We start from the raw sequence: 18,730 nt of genomic DNA, 5'->3' as shown, positions 1-18,730 counted from the left end.
ACATCAATGAGAGTGACAAGGTAACATAGCACAGGTATTAAACTGAGGGCAAGCACCTAGAAATGCAGAGCTCCAGGTGCAGGTAGCCACACTGGGAATCCTGGCTACCGGATTAGGTTTAGGGAGCAGCTGGTTGCATTTGGGCAGAGAAAATTATGCCCTATCAAATGCTTGTCATAAATCCAGAAGAAGACGTTTTTGATGAAGCCATGCTGTTGGGGACATCGCCCCTCTGACTGCAGATGTTAGGTGTTTGCACATAACAAGGTCAGAAGACCCTGAGCTGGATGGTTTTTGAGATCTGGTTTTCACAGATAGGTTGCAGAAGCAGGTTGGAAAATGTCTGGTTTTATTCAAACAGGGAATTAACTTTATATCTACTAGTGTGACAAAAGATGCCTTTGGTATTCCTACTTCGTGTGTGGACTTCTGGTGTAGGTCTGAAAGGTGACACCATCTTTGCTGCTTAGTGGATATTTTTCCTTAAGCCTGACATCTCTAACCTTAACTTTGCTTTCTTACAAACTTTTTTTAAACTTCTGACTGTCTCTACTTTATGATGCACTGCAAAGCTGGCCAGTTTTTCCCTATGAAAACCCTACTTGTGGTGAACCACTCGTTTTCTATTTGGCACCCTATTCATCAGCATGGTATGGCAGATGGATGGATGTAGGCTATGAACAAATTGGACCACAAACCTTCCGTAATTCTTGCTCTTCCTTCTAGCTTTCCCAAACTTATAAGTCTTCATTGTAGAAGCTAGACCCAAGAGGAAGACCGATAGTTGCGGTCTTGACAAGGTAACCATCCAGATATGGATCGATCCATCCTCAGAGAGCAGGGACAAGACCAAGCTAATGTTGGGAGCTCTGAAATGAAGCCCTTGAGGTTAAACTCAGATTACTCGGAGGAGTCTGGAACAGTGAAATCTGGTCAGGGCACCCACCTGGTGTCCCAGGAGGCATCGTTCTGTATGACATGCCAGCTGTCTGAAGTGCTGAAGTATCTCTCCACCGTCAGGAAGTTATGTTCAGTCTGGAATAAAAATAGCAGAGTTAGCCAGATGCTGAAGGGACAGGCACATCCCTACTTTTTTCTGTCATTTCAAACTGGAGAAGGGACTTTGCTCCCACGTGCTTTACTGCAAATGCAATAATTACTAGCAAAAATGCTTGTATTTGGCAGTGAAATAACCTAATAAATTTAAGCTAATAAATGACACAGAGAATGAGTAAAGAACTTGATAATTAAAAAGAGAATGGACAGGTGAGGTGTTTGCTATCAATGCCTATGCAACGTAAGTGATGGGACAAGTTAAGTACTTCCCTGATTTTCTTTGTTTTATTAAACATGATGATAGGATGGAGAGTAGAGACCATGCTTGCTGTGACTGGATGGCACTGGATACTGACTGAGAAAGAGCATCTGGCCTAACACATGACATGGGTGCCTTTAACTTCAATAGTTTGAAGAATCATAGAATCATAGATCGTGATTCAAGATCTCTCTCACAAAGAGATCATGAATGGTCCATACTCAAACAAGTTAAGGATTTGGCCCTAAAAGCATTCTGGTAGTATGAATTCCCAAAACACGTGATAAAGGGAGAAACTATATTTTTCTGAACTCCCAGCAAAGAGAACATGGAAGAACATGGTCTTATTCCATCTGAAAACTGAATGTCAAAGATTCAAATGCATCAGGCAGAGGCAGTAACTAAGTGTTCATTAATCCCAAACATCCCCAGTTCCAGCACCACTGAGTCATATTTACCACATTCTCTGCAGAGTTCCTGGGGTTCGCACCTATGAAAGTTACTTCAGCAACTTCTCTCTGGGGGGAATTGAGATTTATATTAAAGACTGAGCAGCATATTGCACATTCAGAACATCCTTTGAAGATACCATATGAGCTTTTGAGTGGTTTGGTTGGAGGGGGGTTGTGTTGGTGGTTGTTTTTTTCTTTTAAATTATTCATAATTTCACATGTTGCAATAGCGATGGAAAGTTTATACTGAGAACTGTTATTCTGTGCCTTGCCACCCCACTTGTCCTGCTCGCTGGATAAACTCTACCACAGCACATAAGGTTTCTGTGTAAAAGAGGGAGGGAAATGGGTGAGATTTTTAAGAATGCCTCCCCGCCTTCTTCCTACCTTACTGCTGGAGACAGCAATGAGATGAAAGTCCTTGCTCTGAATCAAAAACTGAACCTTTTTATTTCATTTACATTCCATAGCAAGAGGCATCAAGGGTGACCTGATTTCTGCTTGTAAAGAAATCACTGTAAAAGATTTGCCTATTTAATCATCAATTGTTGTTTTATGTCAAAGCAGAAGGGGAAATCTTCATGTTGCATAAAGGGATTTCATTTTCCTCTTCATTTACCCATTTTAATCATGTTCAGTACAGTGACATTGGCATGAAAATGTTCTGTCTCTGCCTTTTCAGCCATGACCACTAAGAGCAATGAGACCTTTTTTAGTCTGAGAGCACTATGACCCTTTAGAAAACATAGACTTTTTTGGATGAGGGGTAAGAATTTAAAGACAATTTCCTAAACAAGTTTTAGCAAATCCTTGAAGCTCTCACCACTTGATACTGTTGTCTCACTTCTTGTAGCACATCTCCAAATGTCTTATTCGCCGTCACACGATCAGCAGTGAGGGGAGGCACCAAGGTCATGTTACCTATATTGAAAACTGGGGGCTCTGGACCACGTGGCAAATCCTGAACTGTATTCTGGGAGAAGGAAGATGTGCTCATTATACACACATAGAGATAACCAGTATCTGCCTGATGAATCATATCACTCCTGTGGCTCTCTATCCAATCCCATTGCTTAGAGAGATTTTAAGAACAAGGGCAATTAAAGTGAGCGTATAAACAAACAAGAGGATCTGCTTCTGCATGCAGAGCACAGATGAAATCCCCACAGGACGCCCACTGCCCTGTTGCTGAGTTCCCCCAATTCCACACACCAGAATATCCCACGACTTCAGGAGCCAGCACCCATGCAGCGGTCCCACATGTTCACGTGATCCACAGATGGTAGTGAATATGGCCATGTACAGTGGACATGTAGCAGATTTTTTTCCCTCTTGGTAGAAAAACAGCAACTTCAGGCCATGCTGAAAGGTTGGAGGTACCTATTTCCTAAACTTTGAATGGGAAAACCCCCAGAATTTCCCAAGTGAAATGAGACCTCCATTACAGGAATTATTTTCATACCACATGATTATTTCACAAAGCTTATGAGAAAAGAGAGGGTAGCAATCATGCAACCTCACTGAGTAACAAATATAGCTAACACCATCTGCAGGACTTAAATGTCTCTAGCAGCGTTTGGCATACAGAAAATTTTGATTACCGTAGCAATAGCCCTTGCAAGTCCTCTGTAGAGTTGAATATAAGCAGAAAGGGTGTGCGGCCCATAAATAGTTGATGCAGCCTCATATCGTTGAACCTAGCAAAGGACAAATTTGGAAAAGGAAGGTTTAAAGGAGTCCTGTGCAGTTTATATAGCTCATTCTACTATGCCAAGACAAGATCAGCACTACGCCTGCGGGGGTTTATTTCCTCCCTCACTGCTAGGGACACAGACCAACAAGTCTTGGTCTTGCCTAAGTATTTCTGCTGCAATTTCAAGTTACTCTTCGGTTTCCAATCCATTACAAACAGGGAGGGCTGGTTGTCACTCTTCCAATTATCACAGCTCTTTTACTCTTTTAAAAGCTTATGTTGTAGTTCATCTCCAACTTTTTGGGTTGGACAACCCCCCTTCTTCCAGCCATCCCTCCCAGTTTAGGGTTTCTAAACCCGAGGAGTCCATCCAATGGCCCACATCATCCTGAAAGCACAACATCGACCATGCCTTGTGGGGACCCTTAAGACCGGGTCTTGCAAGCTCTGTTTCCCCCTTTTCCACATGGCACTGTAATTCACTTTACAACCCTACAGCTCAAAACTTTTCTTACGGAAATTTTGCCACCTTATGGAGGTAATTTCTAATTCATCCGAGTCATCAGGAGATTACTAAAACAGACCTGAACTCACAGGAACTCCCTTCAGTACATCCCATTAAAGCATCCATACATATACCCTCTAGTTATGACCAGGAAACCACGTTGGTCCTTGGACCATGTCGCCTAGGCCAGAATAAACAAGGAGGTCTTGTGATTTCTGCCACAGATTCTTCAGCTTTTTGTAATAAAGGAAAAATACTCTAAATATACATAATTTCACATGAATTATCGTCCAATATAGCCACAACTGAACTCAGTTAAACATGTTCAATCTGCAGTTGTAACATTTACCTGGTATTCTTCATAGGTAGTAATGTAATGGGTATAGACATTGCACAGACCTGCAATTACGACATTCATTCTTGGTGTGCCATGAGAATCAAATTCCTAAGAAAGGAAATCAATCACATATCCTTTAACAACTACTTAATGCACAATTATATTGTTGTTGTTGTTATTTAGCAGGGCAGAATACAAAGTTACAGTGGGGAGGGAGCTGGATGTTCAGGAATGCAACCCTACAAGAGTAATTTGCCTTCATTAACATGTCATATTCACTTCCCAAAGAAAAAGAGGAGAAATTACCTCATACTCTAGTAAATTGAATAAATTCAGGGGTTTGTTTTTAAGCTGATGTCTGCATGCTTCCAAATAAAACTGGCAATGTAACTACATCAGACAGGCTCAGTGAGTTGTGGAGACAGCGTCTGAGATTAAGATGGCATTCAGGCTGCAGATGAGAATCAGTATCAGTCACGAAAATGGAAAAAACAAATTTGCCATTTTTTTCCAATTGTTCTTAGTTGTGAAATCCTGGTAGGGATTAAGGAGTTAAACCCCTCCATACCAGAGACAAAACTCCTGCTAGCACCAGGTATGCCTGGATCCCAGTTAAACTAGCTTGTGTTGGCTTAATGGACTGAAATTTGATTGTTTTTCTTCTTTTGGGGCAGATATTCATTTCTCCTGCGTGTCAGTAGGCACACACAAAATGTGTCTGAAGCAGCTGTGAGAAGGAAATATCTGTGAGACACGAGACCCACGGGCCCAGCTGGGAGGAGACACAGGAAAAACCACAAAGATCAAGAAATGTGAAGTTCCAGATATGCTGCGCTCTGGAGAAACATCTTCCTCGGTAACTTACTTTTTTAACAGCTTCCCGTAGCCTGCGTCCAGACATGGTCCTAAGGGCATTAAGGGAACAATGTCAGCCTCCAGAAATGTTGGAAATGCCGCCTGGCTATGCAGCACACCACCAGAAATTCACATAGCACTTGCAGCTCTGCTCAGAATTCCTTAAAACTTCCCTGCGATGAGCTCAACAAAACCACCTCAATACATATTTCACATACATCATCACAGCCAGGGTGAGGCTGGAGGCATCTCGGGGCAGGGTGGGGTATTAAAAAAGGGTGATGGAATTAAATCATTACCCTATTCAGATTTTTCACCATTGTACCATCAACAGTCAGTGCAATTCATCACTATGGTGTTTGTGGCATGAAAAGAAAAATCAAAGTTAAAAAGTTCCTTTCATTTCATTGAAACTGCATTTCACAAGGAACAGTTAAAATTATTTAGGAAGCTTGTTTGCATCTCATTCATTCCCTTGACTAGTTTACAGAATGGAGAAGAAAATGGGAAACCCCAGGTAACCAGAAGAGATGATACACAATAAAATACATGCAGTGGACATTTATGTGTAGTGCCCACACAGCTCTCGTGTATCAGGGGCACTTTTAACCTACACCCCCTTTCTACCTGCATGCAGAAGTATCACAGGTAGTTTGAATGAAATGCTGCTGGCTGCAATACACAGAACGAGACCAAAGAAATACATACGTGAACTCTCCGGGAACAGCGATGATTGCCAGCGATCCAATGGCAGCAATCTGAACATCCACAATGTCAGGATGCCAGGGGTGAGGCCGGGTCATCTGAGGTGTAAAAAAAGAGGATGTGACTGTTGAAGGGTAGTAGTAAGAAAAGGTAGCCCAAGTGTTTTCCTTCCTACAGTCATAAGTCAGGCAAATAAATTCACATTATCAACAGGCACATAAAGTGTTTTAGTTTCACATGTACAGCGGGTTGTCTGACCATAACAAACAGATAAAGCACATCTAAATACTATGGGTAAGGCAAAAAAAAAACCAAAACCAAAACAACCAGGTGTTGCCAGAGGGATATCTTAAAGAAAATTTGGTAAATAAGCTCAGGGTATCACCTGGAAACCTCTCACCTGCATGGGAAAAGGACAGCATCAGGATCAATGAGGCTGATCATCTGACCAGGAGAGCAAAAGTGAATGAGTTAAATCAGAGAGCCCAACGGTGATGGGACACGAGGGTTACCTCTTGGGCAGCTCAGGAAAGTTGTGATGCAGGGGGAGGGTTTCTAAGTCACCAGAGGCTAATGCTAAGGGAACCCTCGACCTAGCCCTGACTTCAAACTGCCCCTAACTGACCACGCCATACTCAGCACAGTAGTAGCAGCCAAAACACACACTACAGCAGCATTTCATCTTAAATAAATAGATAGATAGATAAAAGCTTGATAAAAATGAAGCCTGTTAAAGGGAAATAAAGAACAAGAGCTCAGGGGTGGCATGGCTCCAGCAAATGAAATGCAAAAACCCACTACAGCAAGCCAAGAAGTATTTTGAGGAGCAGTTTACTGGGAGTAAAACGTGAATGTCAAAACTTCGTTAAGCGCATCACAAGCAGGAGGCCTGCCAGATCATCTGTAAAAGGATGTTCACCAGGTGATAAACTTGTAAGAATAAAGTGTAATTTACTCTCGGTAGTATCATCCTGGACGGAGGAGGTGGAGTGGGAGGAGGGTCTGTGCTGGGCATCTCTTTTTATAGGAGGTGAGGAGCAGATTGAACACAAAGCAACACTAGGAAAGCTTTTAAAGAGACCAATTAAAGGAATAACAACAAATTGCCTCATCCAGACAGCATCATCTAACTGCTCTAAAGGACCTTGGACATGATCCCACACCACTACAGTGCATTTGCCTTAATGCCAAGGGAACCACAGGTGGAAAATGGGACATCAATTTTCTTTTGAAGTTGTAAGTAGGATTTTGGGAAAGTTCACTAGAACAAACACCAGGTCCTGCCCAGGACAGAGCAGCCCTGAGCATGGGGATAGGCTGGGACCAATTGGGCAACAGCACTGCGAAGGCTGGCCCTAAGAAATGGGACATTCCTCTGCTGGGGACACAAGCAGCAGCGGGTCTCCATCCTTGCTGACTTCCCTGATTGTTCCGGTCATGGGCTTGAGCAATCTGCTGTAGCTGCAGTGTTGGTCCTGCAGAGAAGTCAACTGGATGTTTCCAGAGGAAGTCAAAGCTCAGTAGAAACCTTTGAAGACATCACTGAGAAGGAGGGTAAGTAAATACAGCCCCCGAGTTTCCAAAAGGCACCATGACAAGTTAATCCTTTTTGCATGGACCAGTCTGTCACATGACAAAAAGAAAGAAGAAAAGTCCTCTCATGGATTGAGGTAGGAAACCAATGGCAGGATGGAAGAAAAATTCACCTGGAGCTATTAGATCTGAGCACCAGCAGAGGATGTCCTGAAGGCAGAGACTGCCAAGAGGCAACACTGAGCCCCACACACCATTGGCTTTCCCTGACCTCATACGTTTTCCCTGTGCATCCTGCTCAGGGCCATTTCACAGGCAGAGAATTAGGCCAGGGTTGATCTTTCATTGGGTTTTTGACCCAGCAAGTCTGGTCTCTCCTCCTGGGATATATGGAAAAGATGCTTTTCAAATGGAAAACTTCCACCTCTCTCATTCTGATGCAAACTAATGACAACACTTATTCTTGTCTTTTATTTTCATACCTTCAAAGCCCATCTAGTGCTCTTTTCTACCTTGTTCTTCACCATATGGGCTGGTACAGACATCTTCTGGAGCGTCCTACTAAAACCTAGCAAGGATCAGCAATCTCTGCACATCCCAGGGCACACACCTGTGCATCCTTACCTCTCCAGTGCTAAAGAGGATTGGCTTGGGTTTGTGGCAGTCTTTTGTTTCATTGGATGGCTCTCCCAGCAGTTGGTCCCGGATTTCATCCCAAAACGGGTCCCCTTCTACTGAGCCTTGAGGAAGAAACATATTTTACATGCTGTTCCTTCAGCTGTCCCAGCAGCTATCAGACATAAATTTCATTTATTATCCCCTCCCCTCTTATGTGGGATAAGATACTTCTCAGTGGATTCTGACAATCTCCATTTTCTGGGGTAGTTTGAAAAGCCAAGATTTAGCCCAGCCAAGCCTCATCTTGACAGCCTTCAGGTAATAAGAACAAATTAAAAAGATTGCCCCAAAGCCAGCTCTTTCTTCTCCCCACTCCTCACTCCCCATTCAGTGCTCTCCTTCCTTCCCAGAATGGTCATATCCTTCTCCAGAAGCTTTCTCATGAACACAGACAACCTTGCACAGGGGGCTGTAAGATCACACCTTCCCAAAAAACATCCCTTTGGAGACTGTGATTCAACCAGCTGTTGATGCTCTTAAACAGCTCTGGGGGTTTTAATCTATTTGAGGGACGCCCCATGTCCTCCCCGTTTGTATGAAGCCACATTGACATCTGCTCCCTAACTTACCTTGTGTGAAGTTGAAAGCCCCCGGCCCATCAATAGTCCCTGCAGCAAAACTGTGTCCTAAGGCTGGTTTACACGTTTTAACCTTACACAGAAGGGGGAAAAGAAAAAAAAGAAAAAACATATTTTAAAACCAGTTCCCCTCAGCATGCCAAGTTCTGCTGTGAAAATACATTTCTTCCTTCCTCACACCTGCATCTCAGGAGATCCTGCTCTTACCTTGTGCGTGGCATTGAGCTCCACCGAGACATCACTCATGTTCACCCACTGGTGAGCTGAGCTGAGGGATCCTCTGACCTCCTGGGACGCTTTTTCATACAGCTCCTAAAGGATACACAAGGTGGAAATCCTTGAAGAATAAGAAATCAGGAACCTGGCTCTTCTGAGAATCAGCTATATGAATGAGTTCTTCGTTCTGTTGACACCTTCCAGGTGTTAAAGCAGGAGTGTATTTCCCAGGTTCCTTTGGTTCTATCACCCCATCTCTACATCCTGCAAGCCCCAAGTCCTGCAAGCTCTCCCTGTCTCAAGTAACATCGGGAGGACACTCTGTGGTCAGCAGTTTTGTGCTTGCCTTTCTTTTTTGAGCTGAAACATGCACCTATTCCACGAGGATGGCAACTTCTTTTTCTTAGTTGCAACCGTTTGGCATTTCTCACATCTTAGACCAACCAGAAGAAACGTTTCCTATGAGAAAGATGTGCTTTGCTGTGTGCATTTCTTTGAAACACACGGGCTTTACCGTGCATTTACAATGCAGCTGACAGCTAAGTCATTCAGCTCCTCAGTGAATGGTTTTCTGGCACACACGCCTGGGGTTGGTGCATAGAAAGTGTTGCCAGAAGCTATACAGGTTTAGTAACATTCCTCTAGCTGCAGGAAGGAATAGAGGATACAGCCAAGAGCCTACAGTGTTAAAAATGACAGCAATGTTTTCCCTTGCCATTTGATACCCATGACGGGCCACTCTGACTGGGACCATCTTTCACTTGCAAGTCACGATCAGCCTGGAGTGACTTCGAGGCAAACATCTGAAATGGTGATTAAAAGGAAACCGCCACCATCGAGCCTTCTGCTCTTACTCCTCTGCTGGACTCATTCCAGTTCCTACAAGCTGCTGTCCCTGAAACGGTGCCAAAAAATGTCCTCTGACTACTCTCACATTACGTGAAGCCGAAGAAGGGGAACCAGTAAATTCAGGTGACTTCTGAGGCCAAGGACACAGGCGACGTAAAGGGGCCCATAGGGTGCAGGAGACCGAGTGAATGCAAAGTCAAGCGGGGCAAGATGAGTATCTTTCATGGCTGTTTAAGCTGGCACATTTTAACTCACATTTGTTTGGGAGTGTGATGCCAAAGTTGGCCAACAAGTAGTATGTGGTGGTGTCTCTGAGCTCTTCTAGGAGTCTTAAACACCAGCGAGTTTTCCTATCACGACAACTCTGAGATGTGTGAATGGGAGGGAGGGGGAGATTATAAGCAGCCACATCCACATTATATACCAATGAGGAATATTGAGATGAAAAGCCCAAACCAACATTTTCAAATTGCAACACCTACAATGATGTATCTGTACACAAGTTTGTTCTTTCTGAATAATCAGGAAACTTTTCCTTAAGTATATAAATACGGACTTTAGAGTAATTGAAATCCACACACGTTCACAAAAACAGGTGAAAGTGGTTTAAACGAACAGACATTCCTCTAATAACAGCATTCACACACACTCGTAAAGTAAAACATCACTTACCCTTGCTTTCAAGTAGATATTTTGCCCTATAATTCTTGTGCTGTCAAACATGTCATTGCCGGGACCCATGGCCATGCACATCGTTGCCTGTTAAGAAATGTGATTAAATGCCAGTGATCAGTTAATGTGGAGAACATGTGGCACTGCAAAGTGGGTGAGTTCACAAGTGATTGCCATACTGTGGGAACTAATTGTTTCTTGCTAACCATCTCCAATTTGGGCTCTAGGTTACTTTTGCAGCAAGATAAATTAAAGTTTGGGCTGCATGACCAGCAAGTGTGGAGTATGAGGACAAGACACAGTAAGGTCCTGAAAAAGGTATCCAGAATAGTCCAAAAAGACATGATTTTCTTTTTTTAATGTCCTCCTCATGCACAATGGATCTGTATTTGCTGCTCCACCCCGAGTTTTCTCCTTATCAGAAGTCAGTGTCGATCAGGTAAGACATACTTACCCCCCCAGTGGGACAGGTGCTCTGCGGGTTGTTGCACGACTCCCCCGTGTTTGCGCAGAACGGGCCTTTGGTGTTGGGCGACACGTCTCCCAAGTTGGAGGATGCAAAGGCAGCCACAAAAGGACCCTGCCAAAACCAGGGGTGGTCAGGTGGGTTGTAGTGCCTTACGGTGATTGCAAACATCACCTGCAGCTTTCCCGGCAGCCAAGGCTGGCACTGCAGCCAGCTGGTGAGAGCAATGCTGGTAAACGTTTCTGAAGTGACTGGGTGGACTGGAATGGGGATTTAGGAATGTCCCAAGGGCTAGGGACAGGAAGAGCAAGAGAGAATAGGATGCACAGGATGCAACCACCTTTCGGGGGGACCTTCACGCTGCTTTGGTATCCAGACAGCATTCCTTCATCTACCCCTTCCATCTCAGCAGCAGCTCTTCCCCCCATGTCCCCACTTTCTCATGTTACTGATCGGATGTTAACGGATCATCGTAGTACCTTGCACAGGAGTGTTTTTTTCTGCCAGGCTATCACCCTGACTGATTTACAGGGTGAGAACTATTGGATCTGAGTGCAGGAGTTAACATCAGGTAGTGCTCATTACAAACAAGGCTGGTTACACTCTGAGTGTCAGCTGAATTCAGCCCTCAGATACTCTCTTTTTTTTCCCCTCTTTTAGAGATGGGATGCATCAACACCAGATATTTTGAAATATTATTAGCTCTTAAGCCATTTTCTTCTACAACTGCTAGACACAATGTGCCCAGCATATCATACTGCTGAATCCTGAATCCTGCAAACACTTCTTAGCCTTCTATGCATGTCAACTTGTACTGATTTAAACCTGTAACTATATAGAGGAGTCGAGTCTTGTTAAAATGTTTAGTAATCCACCATAAAAAGCAACATTTGCAGGCACAAATTAGGTAGAAGTCCTTTTGTTTCCATCTTTGGTATGAACTGCACGTGTTCCTTTGCCCAGAGTATTAAAATAGGAATTGGGCAACTGTTTCAAAGTGCATGCTGGAGATATACACACAGGACGCCCTCCTCATCAACCCATGGGTGAAAGCATCTGCGAGATGGGTTCATGTCCACATTTACATTTCAGGGGAAATTATACTTTTTAAAGAGTTGTGCCTGCACCTTGAGGATGGTGAATCTTCTGGATAAATGAAAATCAGAAGGCAGAGCTGGCTGGAAGCCACAAGGAAGAAGTGGGGCTGACCACAGACATGATGTCACACCACAGATGCACTGATCCCTTTGGATCAAGTATCCCACATGTCTTCACAATGTTTCCAATAGTTACATCAAAATAAATCTGGTTTATTCCTAAAGTCTAAATAAATGCCACTGATTACTGGTTTGGAAAGTCGAGTATACCTTGCAATTTCTATTCTCCAGAGGAAAAAAATAAATTAATCAAAGCATCCTTCTTTGTCCCCTTCTTTCTGTGTTTACCCTGCTGTCCTGTTTCGCTGTTTGGAAGGACCCGCTTTGGCCCATAGAAAGCACCAACCACCCCCTCGCTGTTGCAGCACCTTTCTCCCCACTGTTTCCAGTAGTCTGAAAACACTCCTACCTCTCCAGGAAGCATCCCCTTGTTCTCCTCCTGCTCAAACAAGTAAGACGCGTAGCCCATGTTGTCGCTGTTCACAAGGTGGTTTGTGTTGTTCATGCTGACGGGGTGCACAGCAAACCAGCTGACGGGGAGTCAGAAGACACACAGGAAGTGTGTTGTTCAGTTTATATATTGGCAATTGACTTGTTCTATCTATATATTTGCAATTGACTTATGGAATTTTCTTTGGGAAAATTTCTCTGGCCTTGAGCTCTGAATTTTACACAGCCCAACTCTGCCTTGCAAATCTACTGACAAGGACGGGGATGATAAATGCTGCCTGTGGGAATGGCACACTTCCCATGAAACATGGGGGGTGAAAGAAAATGACCAAGAGGAGCCCAAACGGTCCTAGAGATGCCAGGGTAGGGATGTGCACGGAGGGGCACAGTGAAAGCCCCAGGGGATTTTTCTGCACCCCTGCAAAGGAAGACCAACTATGGTCATCTTCTCCAGATGCCTTTGGGTCGTGCCAGATGTGCCCAGCTGTAGCTGGGGCAGGTGCTGCTCTATCTCCCTGAGTAGATGAGGGACACTGGCCTGGCTTATGCATCCATGGACTCCCACTTACTCTTCCCTCAGAGACCCTCCAGGTCCCACTGCTGGGACCAGTGCTCTATGGACAAGGGTCAGTGTTGGGAAGGAGAGCTTGTGCAGAAAGGCAGAACTGCTACCGAGCTGAGGTTTATGAGGAACTGGAGAAAAACCTGTTACTTCAGCGGTCAGTACCTGATGAGACCTATCCCCTCTCCACTCTCATCTACCATCTTCAGCATCACCATTTCTTTATCCGTGTTGGATGAATACCTGGATGAAAACCAAGTGGGAAAATCCCATTAGGGCCAGAGCTGTGGTGATGTTCTGTGTTGCTCAGACACATTAAATCTCCACTAGGTTGAGCAAGGAAATGGAGAGGTTATTACAGATATTGCCAGAGCACGGCAAGACCCTTGGTGGAGCATCTGAAACCATCTGTGAAGGTAAAGGAAGAGTTAGGGTTGTTGCTGACCTCAGGCGCTACTTCTCCAGGGGGTGGAGAGAGGAGCTCTCTCTGTACACAGATTCATGCACCAAGGATAGCATTTTAATGCCATCTGACTCAAATGCTGTCTCCTGAAGATGTTTTTTTCTTTTTTTGTTGAACAACGCATAATGTCCTATCCTTGACTGATGCCTCACATACTTGCAGGGGGCAACCATGAATTTCAAGCCCACTTTCGTAACTGATCTTTGGAGCTACACACCCCCAAGCACCCAGGATGGCAGCAGTGTCATTCTGCCACTGTCTTGCCTCCACATTTTCAACCACCCCATGAATGACCAGAAACACCAGCTGCAAGATGGCAGAGTCACGGTCCCAACCAAAGGGTCCTCTTCAGGGCTCTTTTTCTCTCCTGTTCGAAGAGCTTTTACCTTCTTCGCTCGGATGCTGGATTCTCAAGATAGGAGAAAGGGCTGCGGTTGATCTGGCTGTTTTCTACAGTGCCTCGGTTTATAAAAAGCCTTCCTCTCTTCATGTTCTGATGTGCTATATCAATGCTCTGAAAAGCAGGAAGGCAGGAAATATTAGTCCACGTATGTAAGGCATATTGTGAGATTATTTGGAAAACCTCTCTTTTTCCATCTCTGCCTGTCCCCAACCCTTTCCTGGGAATTTGGACCTCTTTTTTTTTTTTTTTCTTAAGTAGTCTAAAATTCTAGAAAATTATGGTAATATTTTGGAATCACCCACAACTGTCTCTTTCTAAAGAAAGACTTCAAAGCTCCTGATATTTGATCTGATTTCACTGGTAAGCATAAACCTGCCTCCAGGTGTGTTTTAAGACTGTGATGTTTGGAGTCACTCCAACAAACATCACAGCAAAAGTTCCATTAGTCACAAATGTATTTCCCCCCACTTTTTCTGTGTTTACAGGCTCTTGTGTCAACAGACTGGACAACACTGACCTTTACGATGCCATTCACAATAGCGTTGAGGGACGGTCTGATTAGCCCTTTGCTAGTGATCCAGAAGAGGGTGTACTGGAAGTACCCACCAGGCCCCGAGTGTGTGTGGGTGCCGCTGAGGATGACGTTGTCCTGTCGGTACAACTCACCATATTTGTTCTTCAGTTTCTTGAGCACCTAAGAGGAAGGAGGTGGTCCTAAAACACCCTTTTTCATGCCCAAAGGCTATGGAGATTTGTATCAAGCCCTTGCAAAAAGCCCAACGATTCATCTTCCTCCTTGCTCTTCTCTTTCTGCCTGACACTCCCATGCTGGTGTCACAACAAGTAGGTTATAGCTGTTATAATAGCTGTTATTATCTTGGCAAGAACCTTAAGATAATAAAATCCAGTAAGTTAAGACCAATATGGCCAACTTGCACTGAAGCCCAGATGATCCAAGGAGTCTCCAGTCCTCCAGCATCTCCCTCCCTCCTCTGTGGGGCTGGAGACCCAGAATTACACAGGCACCATGATAATGTATTCAGGATTCAAATGGACACGTGACAATTTTTCTGCTAAGAAAAGCATGGTCGAAGTCCAGCTTCATTTGCTGAGGCATCAAAAGCTCTTCTTCAGCAGAGACACGGCATGTCTCCAAGATTGTGCTGCAAGGAGATCCCAAAGCAAACAGCCAATGTGCTGCCATGCTCAGTATTATTTAGCAATGACTACAACCTCAATGCTAACACCAGTGACAACCCAAACTATGCCAATCACTCATTTCCAGCCACATACCTCCAGCCTCAGCCTCTGAGACACCATTCCTATGTCAGCGCTGACAAACACTACTCGCCTGGTGTCATCAAGTTCTGCCACAATGAAGGCTCGGCTGTAGAGGCGCATGAGAAGCCCACCGCCCACCTGCTCCGGCTTGGCATATCCCATCTGGAAGGCAAGAGCTCTATCAAGACCATGCAGCCAAAATATTGATCAATGTATTCATTTGCATGTATTTTTCTAAGTAGACTTGCCAGAGGGTCAGAGCACTCATCCAACATACGAACTTACAGCTGCAACTATCTTACCCTGCGATGGCACGAATCACAGAATGGTTTGGGTTGGAAGGGACTTTGAAGACCATCCACTTCCAACCCCCCTGCCATGGGCAGGGACATCTTCCACTAGGTCAGGGTGCTCAAAGTCTCAAAGAGATTTCACCTAATGTTTGAAGATAATATGGCAAGGCAGAGCCTCTAAACCATAATTCCTCAAAAAAATACTCAGAGATTATGAAAATCAGTGTTTCACCAACCCCATGTTCAGTTCACCCAACTTACCAGAGGAATTTCTGCCACAGGTCCCGTGCAGTCAGCTCGACCTACGCCCAGTAAGTAGTTTGCTATTACTTCACTGGAATCTATAATAAGAATAAGTAGTAGATTAGTGGACGCATGAGAGAGCAGAAGAGCCAACAAAGCCTTTTTAAAGAGTTTGCATGCCTGACAAGGGGATCCAGCTGATACTGTCTGCTCGGATTTCCAGTGGGCTGTCAATGTGGTCAGTGTGCTCAGGCTCGTAAGACATTTGGGGTAGCAAAGGGAGGAGCAGGTGTGCAGAACTGCAGAGGGAGCTCACAGGACAGGGTCACTGGCAGTGTAAAATGTGTCGTGATTCAGAGTGAGGGGGAAACAAGACTAGCATCACCTATTAAATTCTCCAGACCCATCACTATCATGCAAGAAGCAGATCAGAGGGTGTAAGAGCTGTTTTCACACACAAAAATATCAGCTCAGCAGCAGTGAGAAAAGGGGGATGGGATATCAGGAGCTACTGGGAAAGGACTAGAGAAGAAAGGGGGGCACAACGACATGTCACGCCGATGCCTCCAATGTCTCCCATGTCCAGCACTGGTGCTCTAGTCTCAAACAAATCATGTCGGAGCCAACAGAAACTCAAGGAAGGAAAAAGCAGCTCTGGGCAATGATGTCCAGTCATGCAGTGAGGAAACGGACTCCCGAAGGAGATCATGTCTTATCCCAGCCATCATGAAGGCGCAGAAGTCCTTCTGCAGGATGGACAAAGCACCTGGACAAACTCACAGAAGAAAAACCATTGAGGACTATTCAATTAAAAAAAAAAAAAAGTTATCTACGTCTCAGGAAATCCCAGAGCCACAAATCACTGGAGGCCGAGATAACTCTGTGGGAAAATATTTCTGTGTGCTTGATCTCTTCTCACAGTCTTTCCAGCCAGCTGCTGCTGCTTGGGGCAGGGCACTGGTGTAAGGGGATGCTTGGTCTTCCCAGTCTGGCCTTTCCTAGGCTGTAACTTGAAACAGAACTGAAACACTCACACCGGCCACAGACTGACCACAGGGCATTTCTCCTGTTTAAAATGCCACGAGTGAGCAGGGCTACCCCTAAAACTACCATTCCTCCACCTCCTCCTCCAAGAACTACAACAGAGAGAGAAATTGATTGTGCAAAACTCTTATGTGCTACAACCTAAAAACAGCAAGAAAGGGTGAACTACATCCAATCTGAGATCAAAATCTAGGAATTGGAAGGTCTCATTGCTGACATATCAGGTGATGCCCTGTCCGGCACAGGGGAGAACCCCAGCTCTGGGAAAGGGCTCCTGTCACATGGAAACACCTACAGTTTCAAAAAGTTTTCTTTCCCCATGAGATTTTATCTCTCCAGAGGACATTAGAAGTTAATTGAGAGTTTACTTTGGGCATCTCCTGACCTGCCCCATGCCTAGTGATGGAGTTGGAGGCAGAAGTGGGCTATGATGGGATTGCAACATCTGTGAAGTCCCTTGGTGTGTTGTCTGAAGTTGGGGGTGGGGTGGGAGGTTGTCTCATGGCCCCCTCCACCAGGCAGAGAGAGGGAGGGGAGGTTGTCTGCATCCCTGCAGCCAGCGTTACCCTCTAACCCCAAAGTTTATCCATGCCCCAGGAGATGTTCGTCTTGGGTTTGACCACCGTGCTCCTGCTGCAGAGGCCAGCAGCAGCACCTTGCCACGGATGTGCGGGAGAACCATACGCAGAGCAGGTGACGAAGGCTCAGCAGTGTCCCAGTGACCCTCCACCTGCCTCCTTTAATTTAAATGGCTGTACTGGGCACACACTTGAGCAGGGTGCAATGACAGGACCAAAACAGCTCAACTTGCCGTTTCTCTCTTGGGTGAGAAAGTGGAGGACGAGGAGCACCACCGTCACGGCTATCATCAATGCCAGGCAAACGATGAGGATCACCTCCAGGCGGGAGAATGAACACTTGGACCTCTTCCCACACATGGCTGGGGGCACTGTGAAAGCAGAAAGGAGCCCATGGGGAAGGCAGATGGGGCAGCCCTGGTGTCGGGCATGTCCCACCCAGAGCAGCACGTCACACCCTCAAAGAGCTGGTGATGATTTGTGTCCCGTGTCCCAGTGTTGGAGCGGGCAGCTGCAGCTGTAACAATGGGAAGTGGAGGTTTATTATTCAATCTGCTTAAGACAGCAAAAATATATCTCATGTGAGTGGTGATCACTCCCTGTCACGAGGCCCGATAGGACAGGGTGAGTGGCCAAATTACTGATCCCACATTTCCTGAGATTCTTTGCTGACTGTTTTGAAGAAAACTTTTAAATAAACCCCACACTCTCCCACAAGATCCTACATTCACTGAATGGCCAAGGGTGATGCTGTCTCGTGGCTTTTCTGCTGCTCACACACACAGAGCACATCAGAAAACAATATTGTCACCATAATAAAGATCAAATTTTAAGTGTGAGAAAAGCACCATTGTTTGTCTAAGTGCAGCTCTCTCCTGGCTGGAAAAAAGCGGTGGTTGTGACAGCTTTCATAGATAAGACTTTACGTATAGATGCCAGTTTTCTTCATCATATGCAGAGCTCTCTGGGATTTCTTTTTGTATATTGTTCTTCCGCCTTGGCACAGGTTTATTTTGGATTAAAGATTAACAAGAAAAAATAGTCAAAATATGGCTATGGGAAAATATGCTATTTCCCTCTGTGATAAAAGCTCTGGTGACCTCTGATTTGTCCTGCTCTGGCACCTGGGATTTGCGTCAAGGGCTTCAGTCTTGCCTGGTGGGAAGCGGCACTTTTTGCAAAGAGGTGCCTTTTGCCTTCCCTGTAAGCATCTGCACAAGCTACAAGTAACCCTTTAAAATAGCTTTGGACATTTCTGTGTGTCCTTAGATGTGTCAGTGGATAAAACTTACTGCCGATCCCATTCCTCTGCCTGTGACTGAACCTCTTATCTGCCCCAAGGACTGGCTCCTTGTTTAGAGTGAGGGGCGAGTGGGGGGGGTGTCATGGTTTAACTCTGGCT

At 45.0% G+C, this 18,730-nt stretch overlaps 1 protein-coding gene across 1 annotated transcript; it reads right to left on the bottom strand.

Moving 5' to 3' along the window:
* Positions 1 to 946: 946 nt before the first annotated feature.
* ASAH2 (N-acylsphingosine amidohydrolase (non-lysosomal ceramidase) 2) lies at positions 947 to 17,688 on the bottom strand (the record flags this gene model as incomplete). The annotated part of the gene is made up of 20 exons (XM_010157330.1): positions 17,562 to 17,688; positions 16,741 to 16,842; positions 15,725 to 15,804; positions 15,183 to 15,332; positions 14,407 to 14,583; positions 13,873 to 14,000; positions 13,189 to 13,266; positions 12,421 to 12,541; positions 10,843 to 10,968; positions 10,389 to 10,475; positions 8,859 to 8,963; positions 8,643 to 8,724; positions 8,020 to 8,135; positions 5,866 to 5,960; positions 5,168 to 5,207; positions 4,315 to 4,410; positions 3,369 to 3,464; positions 2,591 to 2,740; positions 1,774 to 1,833; positions 947 to 1,035 (listed from the first exon to the last, which is right to left on the bottom strand). Coding segments are annotated over exons 1-20 (2,105 nt in total), but the record flags the coding sequence as incomplete, so codon positions are not given.
* Positions 17,689 to 18,730: the final 1,042 nt, after the last annotated feature.

The sequence above is a fragment of the Eurypyga helias genome, unplaced genomic scaffold, assembly GCF_000690775.1.
Source record: "Eurypyga helias isolate BGI_N326 unplaced genomic scaffold, ASM69077v1 Scaffold48618, whole genome shotgun sequence".
In the NCBI taxonomy this organism is placed as follows: domain Eukaryota; kingdom Metazoa; phylum Chordata; class Aves; order Eurypygiformes; family Eurypygidae; genus Eurypyga; species Eurypyga helias.
Note: the sequence above shows the minus strand (reverse complement) of the source record. Positions and strands in the feature narration are given on the sequence as shown.